The 13380-nt window shown below is 44.1% G+C and overlaps 1 protein-coding gene across 3 annotated transcripts in view; it reads left to right on the forward strand.

Annotated features, from left to right (window-relative positions):
- The window catches only part of LOC124619664 (medium-chain acyl-CoA ligase ACSF2, mitochondrial-like), a 250681-nt gene that overhangs the window by 73535 nt on the left and 163766 nt on the right, over positions 1-13380 (forward strand). For all 3 annotated transcript variants that reach the window (XR_006980107.1, XM_047146195.1, XM_047146196.1), the window contains one exon: positions 12518-12669. Coding sequence is in view for 2 of the 3 variants with exons in the window: in XM_047146195.1 (XP_047002151.1) it covers positions 12518-12669 (152 nt within the window). In the remaining variant the exon portion in view is untranslated. The remainder of the gene's footprint in view (positions 1-12517; positions 12670-13380) is intronic.

Raw genomic sequence — 13380 nt, forward strand, 5'->3', positions numbered from 1 at the left:
CGTCGAACTGTTCGTGCAGATGGTAGTTGTCTTGCAAACGTCCCCATCTGTTGACGCAGGGATCGAGACGTGGCTGCACGATCCGCTACAGACGTGCAGATAAGATGCATGTCATCTCGACTGCTAGTGGTACGAGGTCGTTGGGATCCAGCACGGCGTTCCGTATTTCCTCCTGAACCCACCGTTTCCATGTTCTGCTAACAGTTATTGGATCTCGACCAATGCGAGCAGCAATGTCGTGATACGTTAAACTGCAATCGCGATAGGCTACAATCCGACCTTTATCAAAGTCGGAAACGTGATGGTACGCATTTCTTCTCCTTACACGAGGCATCACAATAAGGTTTCATCAGGCAACGCCGGTCAACTGCTGTTTGTGTATGAGAAATCGGTTGGAAACTTTCCTCATGTCAGCACGTTGTAGGTGTCGCCACCGGCGCCAACCTTGTGTGAATGCCCTGAAAAGCTAATCATTTGCTTATCACAGCATCTTCTTCCTGTCGGTTAAATTTAGCGTCTGTAGCACTTCGTCTTCGTGGTGTAGCAATTTTAAAAGCTAGTAGTGTATAATCGTTCTCTCACGCCAAGTTGCATCATTGGGTTGACAGTTTCCGCCTCTTAACTGTAATGTAGTGTGGGAGTTTCATAGTAGACTGATCGATATCTGTCAGTTGCACTGTTTCTTTAACTTTTTTGTGTTCAGTGATCTTCCTGTTCTTGTTAGCTAGCTGTTATGTTGATATCATGATTTTTGTCTGTGTGTAATAAAAGCGAGTATTATCACATCGGTAATTTGTGTATGTGTTTTATGTGTAGATGTTAGTGTGCCTACATAATTCGTGACCCTGAAGACGAAATTATGTGCCTCTCCAATACCAAAAATCTAGGATTTCACATGTGTTCTGAGGTGGAAGGGGGGGGGCACAATTTTTAATATGTTACATTGCTGAAAAGATGCCAGTGACAACCAATAACATATCTAAAACTACAGTGATAATGCCTGTTTGGATTGTATGAGTTTTTGAGTATGGTTTTTGGGGTAAAAACGCGACCCAGATGTGGCAACATTTTTTGGGTACCTTCTAAGTGGCCTTGCATTTCTTCACTTACCTTGATGGCATACTAGTATCTTCTAAAAATGACTAATTACATGAATATCACTTAAGGGCAGTGCGATAGAGGCTAACTGATAATGGAATTACACTCATTGAGGACAAGTACCTCCTCTGTAAACCTTGGTAATCTTCCTTATCTGTAAAGTGTCAGTACACAACATCACACCTTTACCTGGGAAGTTATATACTTTTGTGTCCTTCCTGCCCAGGAACCACTGCAACACAAATGCCTCTCACAAACACAGTGGCAGGTCACAGCACAATAGGCAAGCGCCCTCTCCACTGGACACAATGACAACTGTGTTCAAGGACTTGCAAGAAAGCACCATTGCTGTGTTACTCTATCACCCCACTCATGAGGTGCACTTAGTTTTGATTGTTGACACCAGCAATACACTCGGCGCAGCAGTACACCAAAAAGTTAACAGATATTGGCAACCTCTGAGTTTCTTTCCCCGAAAGCTGCAACACACCAAACATATTGGAGCACTTACGACAGGGAACTCTTAGTGACCTATGAGAGCATCCTACATTTCCATCCCCTGGTCTGTTACAATCACACTGACTACAAACCAATCGTGTCAGTGATCGAAAAGATCAGCGACAAGTGCTCTCCACGCTAATTCAGACACATCAAATATGCCTGCCAATTTACAATGGATATCTGCCACACTAATGGCACCTACAATATTGCAGCTGCCTACTGTTCTCATAGCAACAGCCTCATGCCTCCTTTGAACTACAATGACCTTACCTCTGCGCAGTCTTCAGATCAACAACTTCAACGGTTATTGAATGACTCCCCCACCAGCCTATGCCTGCAACTGTTGGTTGCACCTTATGGTACGGCAAGTTTATTGTGTGATGTGTCTAGAAACAACCTGAGACCCTACATCATGCTTTAGTGTTGATAGAAAGCTTTTGACAGAATCCACAACCTGGTGTACTCTGGGACCAATGTCGCTGTCAGATGACTGATTGATTCGTGTGGCTTTCAGTGAGCACAGATGCATGTGCCTGGGCTAGTGCATGCTTATAGAGCCAATGCAGCGAGCCCAGGCGTCATGTGCACGCAGATGTGGGACGTTTTCCAGCGTCAGTGATCAGGTTCGGGCATGGTCTCATTGGCTTAGTTGGCCCTCTTGCCCCATCTGAAAGTTACAGATCCGTACTCATGGCTGTGGCCAGATGCACACGGTGGCCAGAGGCTGCTCCCGTCAAGGACATATCTGCTGAGATGACCACTAGGACGTTCATTGAGACCTGGTTGGCACATTTCAGTTACCCTCTGCGCGTCACTAAAGACCAAAGGCGGTAATTTGAGTGTAACCTTTTCAATGAACTATCAAAATTGTACAGTTTCCATCTACCACCTAGCAAGCAGGCTGCTCCCGTCAAGGACATATCTGCTGAAATGACCACTAGGACGTTCATTGAGACCTGGTTGGCACATTTCAGTTACCCTCTGCGCGTCACTAAAGACCAAAGGCGGTAATTTGAGTGTAACCTTTTCAATGAACTATCAAAATTGTACAGTTTCCATCTACCACCTGGCAAGCAGCAGCATGGTTCAGAGATGGCGCCGCACTTTAAAAGCCACCAAAATGTGCCACAATGATGCTTGGACTCCAGTATTGTCCCTGGTTCTGCTAGGACTACGGACGGCCTTCGAAACAGACCTCAGTTCCTCGTCAGCAGAGATGGGCTACAGCAAAGCTCTGCACGTCCCAGCAGATTTCCTCATCCAATCACCACTGCCGGATTAGTCGCAGCTTCTTCACCTGGTACAAAGATTACGGGACCAGTGCCACCCCATGGATCTCATTCGGTTTCCATGCACAAGGTGATAGCAGACTTCTCTCACCTCATGCTTCACACAGACATCGTCTGCCCAGCACTACAATCTCCTTAATCGAGATCTTTCCTGGTTCTAGGGCAAAGGGAACACACGAGGGATTTCGTCCAAAATGGCAAGTGCACCAAAGTCTCCCCTGAGCGCGTTAAGCCTTCCTGGATTTAGCGCCAACTTCCGAAGGTGTCACTCTGACGTAAGGGAACCACTTCCTCATACTCCTCCCTTCTGTCTCGTACTAATGCTGCAAATCTGGCCTCCATTCCCAGAATCAGCTGTATCATGTATGACAGTTATGTGTACATCACACCTAGCCATCCATACACTAGCTGGACATGCTGTCAAGTGTGAATTCACCTGTATGCCCAGTGCTCTGCGCTTTAGGGGAATGGGGCCTATTGGAAGTGACATAATCAACTAATCGATGCTTTTTGGATTTAAAAACATGGCACAGATGTGACAACATTTTTTGGATGGGGTTGTAAGGGGACTTCATTTTCCTTCACTTACTCTGATGACACACTCGTGTTTTCTAAAAACCGTGAGTTATATGAACATCACATAAGGGCAGTGCTATAGAGGCTGACTGACTATGGAATTATGCTTAGTGAGCACAAGCGTGTTGTCAGTGAACCTGCTGTAACCTTCCTTGGCTGTAAAGTACCAGCCCATGCACCACACCCTGGGTTGTGGACTGTTACTTTCACTTTTTATAGTTTTTGCTCTTCCTGTTCTTGTTAGTTTTCTCTTGTATTTGCATCGTGATTTTTTTCAGTGTGTAATAAAAGTGAATATTATCACACAGGCAATTCATGTATGTGCTTTATATGTAGACAATAGTGTTCCTACACGTTCCAACCAATGTATCATGACGTTTTACTGTGTGCCATAGTTCTATGGAGCATATCAGGATGTTTTGTTCTATCCAATTATCCAATATCCAATATATTCTTAAGTTTATAATAATACGCATTTTACTTTTCATCCTGAGCTGTAATACTCCCTAACCAATTTTGAGACTGTCAGTGCCTGCAAGGACAGCCAACTGCAAGATCTGCTTGCCAGTATTTCAGGCAATAGTAAAAACCTGGAAAAGTGCTTACCTTACTCTTCCCACTTAGTGATAACGAGAGTAAGATCACCCTGTTGGTCAGTTTCGGTTTATACACGACCGGAGTCGGTCACAGTCCAAAATTTTGTTTCTATTCTATGACAGAGAGCCGCATTGTTTGTAAACAGCGGTTTATGCTTGCTTTGAGAATGGCTCTAATAAGACTCAGCAGTGATGAAAAGTAATGTCCTGAGTAATGATGATTACTTAGCTAAGATAATGATTCAAAAAGCTATGTAGGTAACATCTGTTCGTGATTAACGTAATGACATACAGTTATGTTAGACTTTTCCTTCAAGTTATACAGTAAGTTACAAATGTCATCCCATAGTTAGTCTGTTTTGCAACAGAAGAGAGTATATGATCTGAGTTCCCTTCCGACACAATGCCACTGTGGTATGGTTAACAGGTTCATCACAGTGTTGTGAAATGGTGTGGTAACTGCAAACTTACTACACAGCTGAAAAGGAGAGAAGATTAGGGTTTAACGACCAGTCGACAACGACGTCACTAGAGATGGAGCACAAGCTGGGATTAAGGAAGGTTGGACAAAAAAAAAAGAAAGAAACGGCAATGTGCTTTCAAAAGAACCGTTCTGGTATTCACCTAAAGTGATTCATGGAAATCATGGAAAAAATAAATTTGGACGGCCGGAAACAGACATGAACCACTGTCCTTCTGAATGCGTGTCCAGTGTGCTAACCACTGTGCCACCTCACTTGGTCTCAAAGTTGAAGTATGCAGGACAGTACGATTCTTCTCGGCAAAGCACTGAAATTGCACACGGATTCACCATGAGACTGGCTGTGTATGGGGCAAATGAGTGTCACATTCTGCCATAGTGAAATGGTGACTATAATTTAAACTAGGCCACACAGACGAGGGTGAATCTACAGGGTGGCGCCGAAATGTGTTACCATTTTGTTTTTGAATATAAACTTCGTTGTTAATACAATCTCAAAGGAACAATTACTACAATGAAGAGCCGTCCATGGAGATTTGTTCTAACTCAGCACACGCTCAATATGGCCACCATTTCGTTTCCTAACTTCCTTCAAACGAACACTGAAGTTAGTGATTACCCTAGGGCACATGTCTTCCGTAATTTCACTGCAAGCTTGAAGAATAATTCTTCTGAACTCCATTAAACCACGTGAACGTTTCGGGAAAATTTTTTCCTTTAGGCACCCCCAAAGAAAAATGTCACATGGATTGAGGTCTGGACTATTGGGGGACCAATTTTGTCCGTCATTGAAGCGACCTGTAAACCTGAGTGAAATGATCCGCATGTCGAAATGCTCGTGTAAAAACTCCAACACAGTGTTAGCAGTATGTGGCCTTGCTCCATCTTGCATGAACCACTGCGTTTTGAAGGGCAAAGCAGTAGCAAGAAGCTGTGGAATGAAGCTATTGCGAAGCAAGCTCAAATAACGCTCGCTGTTCACAGTTTCTTCGAAGAAAAAGCGTCCAATAAGTCCGTGACTGGAAATTGCTGCCCACGCTGTAATCCTCGGAGCACTTGAGGGTTTTTAGTGGCCCAAAAGCCACACCGTCTAAATGAAAATGCGCCTTGTCTGAAAACCAAACGTTGTTGAGAGTCTCTTCCGTATCCTCTGCACAACAAACAGTAGTCTCTGCTGCTTGTGTTCTTCAGTGAGATTCTGTGCACAGGCCATCTTGTATGAGTACATATGGAGGTCACTTTTAAGAATGCGTTGAGCGGAGCGTCTGGATATTCCCAGTTGCACTTCTGCCTTTCTACACGATTTCCCGGGACTTCTCTGTACAGCAACTCGTACCGCTTCAATATTCTCCAGCGAACAAACAGGCTTAGGCCGAGGTCGCTTCGCTTCCAATACTGTTCCTTCCTGTAAAAATTTATCGTACAACCTGTGGATGGTCTTCTTGCAAGGGACCCATCGTGTGTTAAACTGTTGTCGAAAACGCCTCTGAGTCACAACAAGGCTTTTCGTTTCATGAAAAAGTAACGCAATTGCCGATCGTTGCTGTGTCGTCAGTATTCCATTGTCAGCCATTGCTGCTACTAGTTTCCTAGCGGCAGCATCGTGAATTACACGTCATTTCGTAACTCATTTGTTTTTCTAAGTTCTGCTGGTACTGCTGTAGAGATCCCAGCGGGATATCTAATGTGCGTCGTAAATTGTGAAAGAAGCAATTGGTAACACATTTCGTGCGCCACCCTGTAATTGGGAGAGAAGGCCATCGACATCGACCACAGACGACAATATACAGGAAACCGAGGAAGTGATTCACAGCAATCGTGGAGTTTCGAACGATGAGGATCTTCAAAAAGTGGTTCTCGAATGGCTCCGTGATGGAGGAGCAATTTTCCATCATCGAGGAGTTGAACGATCTGTAGAGCATCCTGAGTGCTCTTTGCAGAGACTTGGTGACTATGCTGAAAAGTAGTGTGTCCCTTTGGAGTGCGAGTGTAACTTTCTTTTCGAACTTCCGTCTTACAATGTAGAAGTAGATCAGTACTGTTAAGAAAGAATATGAGTTTGAGGCATGTTCTATACTCCAATAGAAAAAGTGTATTTGAAAAAAATTCAATATATTGTTTATATAGTTGTTGAATACTTTTCCACATAATCGCTATCCTTTTCCGTGCATGTAATGAACCGTGGGACAAACTTCTTTATGCCGTCCTCAATAAGTCTCCCATCAACTCATTCCCGCACTTCAGAACCTTCCTTTGCACCTTCTCGTCAGTCGAAAATTTAATTCTGCTCATGTGTGCCTTCAGGGAGATGAAAAAATGATAATCCGAAGGCTCCAAGTCACGGGAGTGTGGGTGTATGTGTGTGTGGGAGAGGGGGGTGGAGGGGGGGGGTCAAAACATGCCGACCAAATGAGTCCACGACTGTCTTGCTGGGTAAGACTAAGTGAGGGCAGACGTCGTCTTCTAACAAGCACATTCCTCTCGTCAGCACTCCCCCCCCCCCTTTTGTTCTGAATTCTGCTTTTGAGTTTGTTTAGCATCTTAAAATACCGTTGTGCGTTGATGGTCTCTCCCTGAGACAGAAACTCGACCAAAATTATGCCTTTTCCGTTCCAAAACACTGAGACCACGGTTTTTGGCCAAAATGGTGATTTTGAATTTTTTGACAGATGGGGAATTGGTGTCGCTCCACTGTGGCAGCTGTCTTTTTGTCTCAGGCCTGTAACAAGCCGCTCTCGTTTATTCTGAACCGTAGAGCCCAGAAAATCCTCACCTTCCAATTCAAATCGCTCAAGAAACTCGCGGGCGCTATTGGCCCAGTTTTTCTTGCGCTGCTTTGTCAGTTGTTTTGGGACTTATCTTGAGCACAGTATCGTCGCGTTTCTGCAAGTGTCTCGCGTAGGAGAGTTCTGGAGAGTTGTGGAAATATTACAGGTATTTTACCCATTGTCAATCAGTGGTCTTAGAGAACAGTTTTCTCGATTTTTTGCACCAACCCACCTGTCGAAATGGAATGTCTTCCACTCCTCTGTTAGTCACGGTATTTGCTCTACCTCCACTAAATTCCCTGTACCACTTAAACACTCGCCGGCCTGGGTGACCGAGCGGTTCAAGGCGCTACAGTATGGAACCGCGCGACCGCTACGGTCGCAGGTTCGAATCCTGCCTCGGGCATGGATGTGTGTGATGTCCTTAGGTTAGTTAGGTTTAAGCAGTTCTAAGTTCTAGGGGACTGATGACCTCAGAAGTTAAGTCCCATACTGCTCAGAGCCATTTGAACCAACTTAAACACTCGTTATGTTGATAATATCATCGCCGTAAACTGTTTTGATTCGCGAAAAAAATTAGGTAGGTGTTATTCCTTCCGAGAGTGGGATGTGGATCACAGCACACGTGGAGGGATTTCTTGCCGATACCTTGCACCCAACTGCACACTACAATGGGAGTTTACATGCTACTGTGTTCCTGCAATGCTCATTCTGGCCAGGGGATTTCTCCCTACCATTCAGAGTTATCAACATTCAGAAAAAAAAACACATCCCGTGGTGGTCACAGTGCACTTGCCTTGAACATGCCTCGTACATACTGCTGAATAGGTCCCCGAAGTTCACCTGTAGCCGCGCTGGGTAGCTGTGCGGTCTGAGGCGTCTTGTCACGGTTCACGCGGCTCCCCCCGTCAGCGGTCCGAGTCCTCTCTCGGGCATGGGTGTGTGTGTTGTCCTTAGCATAAGTTAGTTTAAGTTAGATGAAGTAGTGTGTAAGCCTAGGGATCGATGACCTCAGCAGTTTGGTCCCATAGTCCTTAACACAAATTTCCAAAAAAAAAAAAAAAAAAGTTCACCTGTGCTATAGACGCAGCGTGTCCTTAGACCGGCTGTGGTGGCAACATTGCCGCGCCATTTGACAAATGACAAATACCAAGTTTTTTTTAAATCAGAGTTTAGTGTGAGAAACCAACCGATGGATGGCGCATCCTAAATGAGTGTGTCCTGTTCGCGAACTGAATGTGGCACCCCTAGCAAAAGCGTCAGGTATAGTCTGTCTGTAAACTCTTGTTGCCCCTTACCTGTCTAGTAGTCTAGACTGGCGTGCAGTGATATACGTCGTTTCTGTTCGTGGGATCTTAGTTGTCAGTGCCAGTCACTTAACTCTGTATACTTATTGATGTACTTCGATATCCGGAAATGATGGATAATCGTCTAGCATTGCAAGAAAATGTGCAGAATACCAGGAAGAGGAGGTATTTGCGGGGTAACGAGCGTTCGATCGTCTCTAATGTTATTACAGCGTGTATTAAAGAGGCGACCCAAAAAGAACTGTTGGCTAATATTACCAGTCCTAGTAAAGGGCTGCAATTTATGCAAACGTCAGCTTCGTAGAACGTGAAAATAAGCCGCATGGTTTAGTGGAATCGCCGCAAAGGAAAACGAATAATCTTGTTAGGAAACCGATCGTTATAGACAGTTTCAAAATTACGTAAAAAATGGTTCAAATGGCTCTGAGCACTATGGGACTTAACTTCTGAGGTCATCAGTCCCCTAGAACTTAGAACTATTTAAACCTAACTAACCAAAGGACATCACACACATCCATGCCCGAGGCAGGATTCGAACCTGCGACCGTAGCGATCGCGCGGTTCCAGACTGTAGCGCCCAGAACCGCTCGGCCACCCAAGCCGGCATTTCGTAAAACCTTTGATGCTTATGGAACACTAAATCTCTGTCTCGGTCACTATTGACCTTATTCTGAGACATATTGCTTGAAATAAGTGCGCAATAGCTATTCTAAACTCTCCTGAAATTTTATTCGAAACATGTACATCGATTCTGGACTTCTAAGCAAAAAGCTTGACATACGTGGAGCGTTCACATATTAATTTTTAGTTTTTGGTAAGAACTTTATTTGTTAATCTACAGCAATATTATCCTCATAAAAATATTCCCCATTACATACTATATAATTGCGCTAGTGCTTTTTCCAATTCCCGAAATTCTTTATGAACTGTTTCTTCGGGATATTTTATATGTCTCTTAACTGTGCATTTTTAATCTCATCCATGCTTGTGAAACCGTTGTCCTTTAATGCCTGCTTTGAAATGTTTATTCCACTTGTGTGCCCTTGATTCACTCATAACAGGCTCATCAAAAGCAATATTTAACATTTCTAAAAATTTCATACACTTTATTCCATCGCTATAACAAAATTTAATACAGATTCTCTAATCTATTTTTATACAAAACAAATAATCGTTGATGCTACCGAAACACACGTAACCTTTTTTACAGACGACAACAGAGTAAATACCCAATATGCATAACATTGTACACATACTTTTGAGACATGTTTACGAAGACAGTGGCAAGAAAGTAGTGCAAGTCGCACTAATACAACAACAAAATTATAAATTTCTGCTTACTTTTTAAACACTCTTCGTGTTGCAAAAATTGTTAAGTTTCAATGCAGTCCTTCGAAGAAAACTTCTGCTTTTTAGTAGAAACACAAAGTAAGAGCAAGCCTTAAATTATACAGATTGATTGCATTATATGCGGTTCGTTTCACGAATAGCAATAGAAGAACATACAATACATTCACATGAACAGGCATTCGGTTCTATGTTGGTGGTATAATCCTGATTTCCATTCTTATCTTAATAATATTTTCTCTATAATGTTGTGTTTCGGAAGAAGCTATCGTGTATTGTATTCCTTACTGTCTTAATTCATTTGTCTAAAAATGAACGCAGCCAAGAGGTATCTGTACGCGACGTCGCCACGGATTTAAAGCGCGCGCCGCGGCAGGGCCGGTACTACGTTGTGAAGCAGCCTGTAGAAGCGCCTCGTGACGTAGCTGGGTAGGCAGAGTGTGGACTCGCTCAGTCCCTCTTCAGTTTACCGACAGATACTGTTCGTGCAAAAATCGACAGGAAGTGCAAAATGGCTAAGCAGGGATGGCTACAGGACAAATGTAAGGATGTAGAGGCTTATCTCACTAGGGGTAAGATAGACACTGCCTACAGGAAAATTAAAGAGACCATTGGAGGAAAGAGAACCACTTGTATGAATATCAAGAGCTCAGATGGAAACCCAGTTCTAAGCAAAGAAGGAAAAGCAGAAAGGTGGAAGGAGTATATAGAGGGCCTATACAAGGGTGATGTACTTGAGGACAATATTTTGGAAATAGAAGAGGATGTAGATGAAGATGAAATCGGAGATATGATACTGCGTCAAGAGTTCGACAGAGTACTGAAAGACCTGAGTCGAAACAAAGCCCCGGGAGTAGACAACATTCCATTAGAACTACTGACAGCCTTGGGAGAGCCAGTCCTGACAAAACTCTGCCATCTGGTGAGCAAAATGTATGAGACAGGCGAAATACCCACAGACTTCAACAAGAATATAATAATTCCAATCATAAGGAAAGCAGATGTTGACAGAAGTGAAAATTACCGAACTATCAGTTTAATAAGTCACGGCTGCAAAATACTAAAGCGAATTCTTTACAGGCGAATGGAAAAACTAGTAGAAGCCGACCTTGAGGAAGATCAGTATGGATTACGTAGAAATATTGGAACATGTGAGGCAATACTGACCCTGCGGCTTATCTTAGAAGCTAGATTAAGGAAAGGCAAACCTACGTTTCTAGCATTTGTAGACTTAGAGAAAGCTTTTGACAATGTTGACTGGAATACTCTCTTTCAAATTCTGAAGGTGGCAGGGGTAAAATACAGGGAGCGAAAGGCTATTTTCAATTTGTACGGAAACCAGATGGCAGTTATAAGAGTTGAGGGACATGATAGGGAAGCAGTAGTTGGGAAAGGAGTGAGACAGGGTTGTGGCCTCTCCCCGATGTTATTCAATGTGTATATTGAGCAAGTAGTAAAGGAAACAAAAGAAAAGTTTGGAGTAGGTATTAAAATCCAGGGAGAAGAAATAAAAACTTTGAGGTTCGCCGATGACATCGTAATTCTGTCAGAGACAGCAAAGGACTTGGAAGAGCAGTCGAACGGAATGGATAGTGTCTTGAAAGAAGGATATAAGATGAACATCAACAAAAGCAAAACGAGGATCATGGAATGTAGTCGAATTAAGTCGGGTGATGCTGAGGGAATTAGGTTAGGAAATGAGACACTTAAAGTAGTAAAGGAGTTTTGCTATTTGGGGAGCAAAATAACTGATGATGGTCGAAGTAGAGAGGACATAAAATGTAGACGCAATGGCAAGGAAAGCATTTCGAAAGAAGAGAAATTTGTTAACATCGCCGGCCGCGGTGGTCTCGCGGTTCTAGGCGCGCAGTCCGGAACCGTGCGACTGCTACGGTCGCAGGTTCGAATCCTGCCTCGGGCATGGATGTGTGTGATGTCCTTAGGTTAGTTAGGTTTTAGTAGTTCTAAGTTCTAGGGGACTGATAACCACAGCAGTTGAGTCCCATAGTGCTCAGAGCCATTTTGTTAACATCGGGTATAGATAAGTGTCAGGAAGTCGTTTCTGAAAGTGTAGACATGTATGGAAGTGAAACATGGACGATAAATATTTTGGACAAGAAGAGAATAGAATCTTTCGAAATGTGGTGCTACAGAAGAATGCTGAAGATTAGATGGGTAGATCGCATAACTAGTGAGGAGGTACTGAATAGAATTGGGGAGAAGAGGAGTTTGTGGCACAACTTGACTAGAAGAAGGGATCGGTTGGTAGGACATGTTCTGAGGCGTCAAGGGATCACCAGTTTAGTATTGGAGGGCAGCGTGGAGGGTAAAAATCGTAGACGGAGACCAAGAGACGAATACACTAAGCAGATTCAGAAGGATGTAGGTTCCAGTAGGTAGTGGGAGATGAAGAAGCTTGCACAGGATAGAGTAGCATGGAGAGCTGCATCAAACCAGTCTCAGGACTGAAGACCACAACAACATCACAACTGTTCGTGCTGGATGGCAGGAGCGGCGGCCCACGTAATAGCGCCATGGCCCGGCTTGCCCGCAGGTGGGGGCCCGCGGCGTGGTGGCGGCAGAGGCGTGCTACCCCAAGGTGGAGAGGATGGCGCCGCAGCTGTCCTACAGCCCGCCGGGCGACCTGCAGTGCGCCGACGTGCCGGACCTCGCCACCGTCGTCTTCATGGAGGGCGAGCGCAAACGGTCAGTCACTGCCACTTGCACACTACAGCTCGCTCCGACGAGACTCGACCCATTTCACACGACTGTATCTTCCACATTAATAATGGCGCACGAAAAGTGTTACCATTTTGTTTTTGAATATAAACTTTATTGTCAATACAATCTAAAAGGAACATATACACTACAATGAAGAGCCGTCCATGCAGATTTGTTCTAACTCAGCACATGCTGAATATGTGCACCATTTCGTTTCCTCACTTCCTTCAAACGAACACTGAAGTTAGTGGTTACCCTAGGGCACATGTCTTCCGTAATTTCACTGCAAGCTTGAAGAATAATTCTTCTGAACTCCATTAAATCACGTGGACGTTTCGGGAAAATTTTTTCCTTTAGGCACCCCCAAAGAAAAATGTCACATGGATTGAGGTCTGGACTATTGGGGGGCCGATTTTGTCCGTCATTGAAGCGACCTGGAAACCTGAGTGAAATGATCCGCATGTCGAAATGCTCGTGTAAAAACTCCAACACAGTGTTAGCAGTATGTGGCCTTGCTCCATCTTGCATGAACCACTGCGTTTTGAAATGGCTCTGAGCACTATGGGACTCAACTGCTGAGGTCATCAGTCCCCTAGAACTTAGAACTAGTTAAACCTAACTAACCTAAGGACATCACAAATATCCATGCCCGAAGCAGGATTCGAACCTGCGACCGTAGCGGTCTTGCGTTTCCAG

This window comes from Schistocerca americana, chromosome 6 (assembly GCF_021461395.2).
Source record: "Schistocerca americana isolate TAMUIC-IGC-003095 chromosome 6, iqSchAmer2.1, whole genome shotgun sequence".
Taxonomy (NCBI): domain Eukaryota; kingdom Metazoa; phylum Arthropoda; class Insecta; order Orthoptera; family Acrididae; genus Schistocerca; species Schistocerca americana.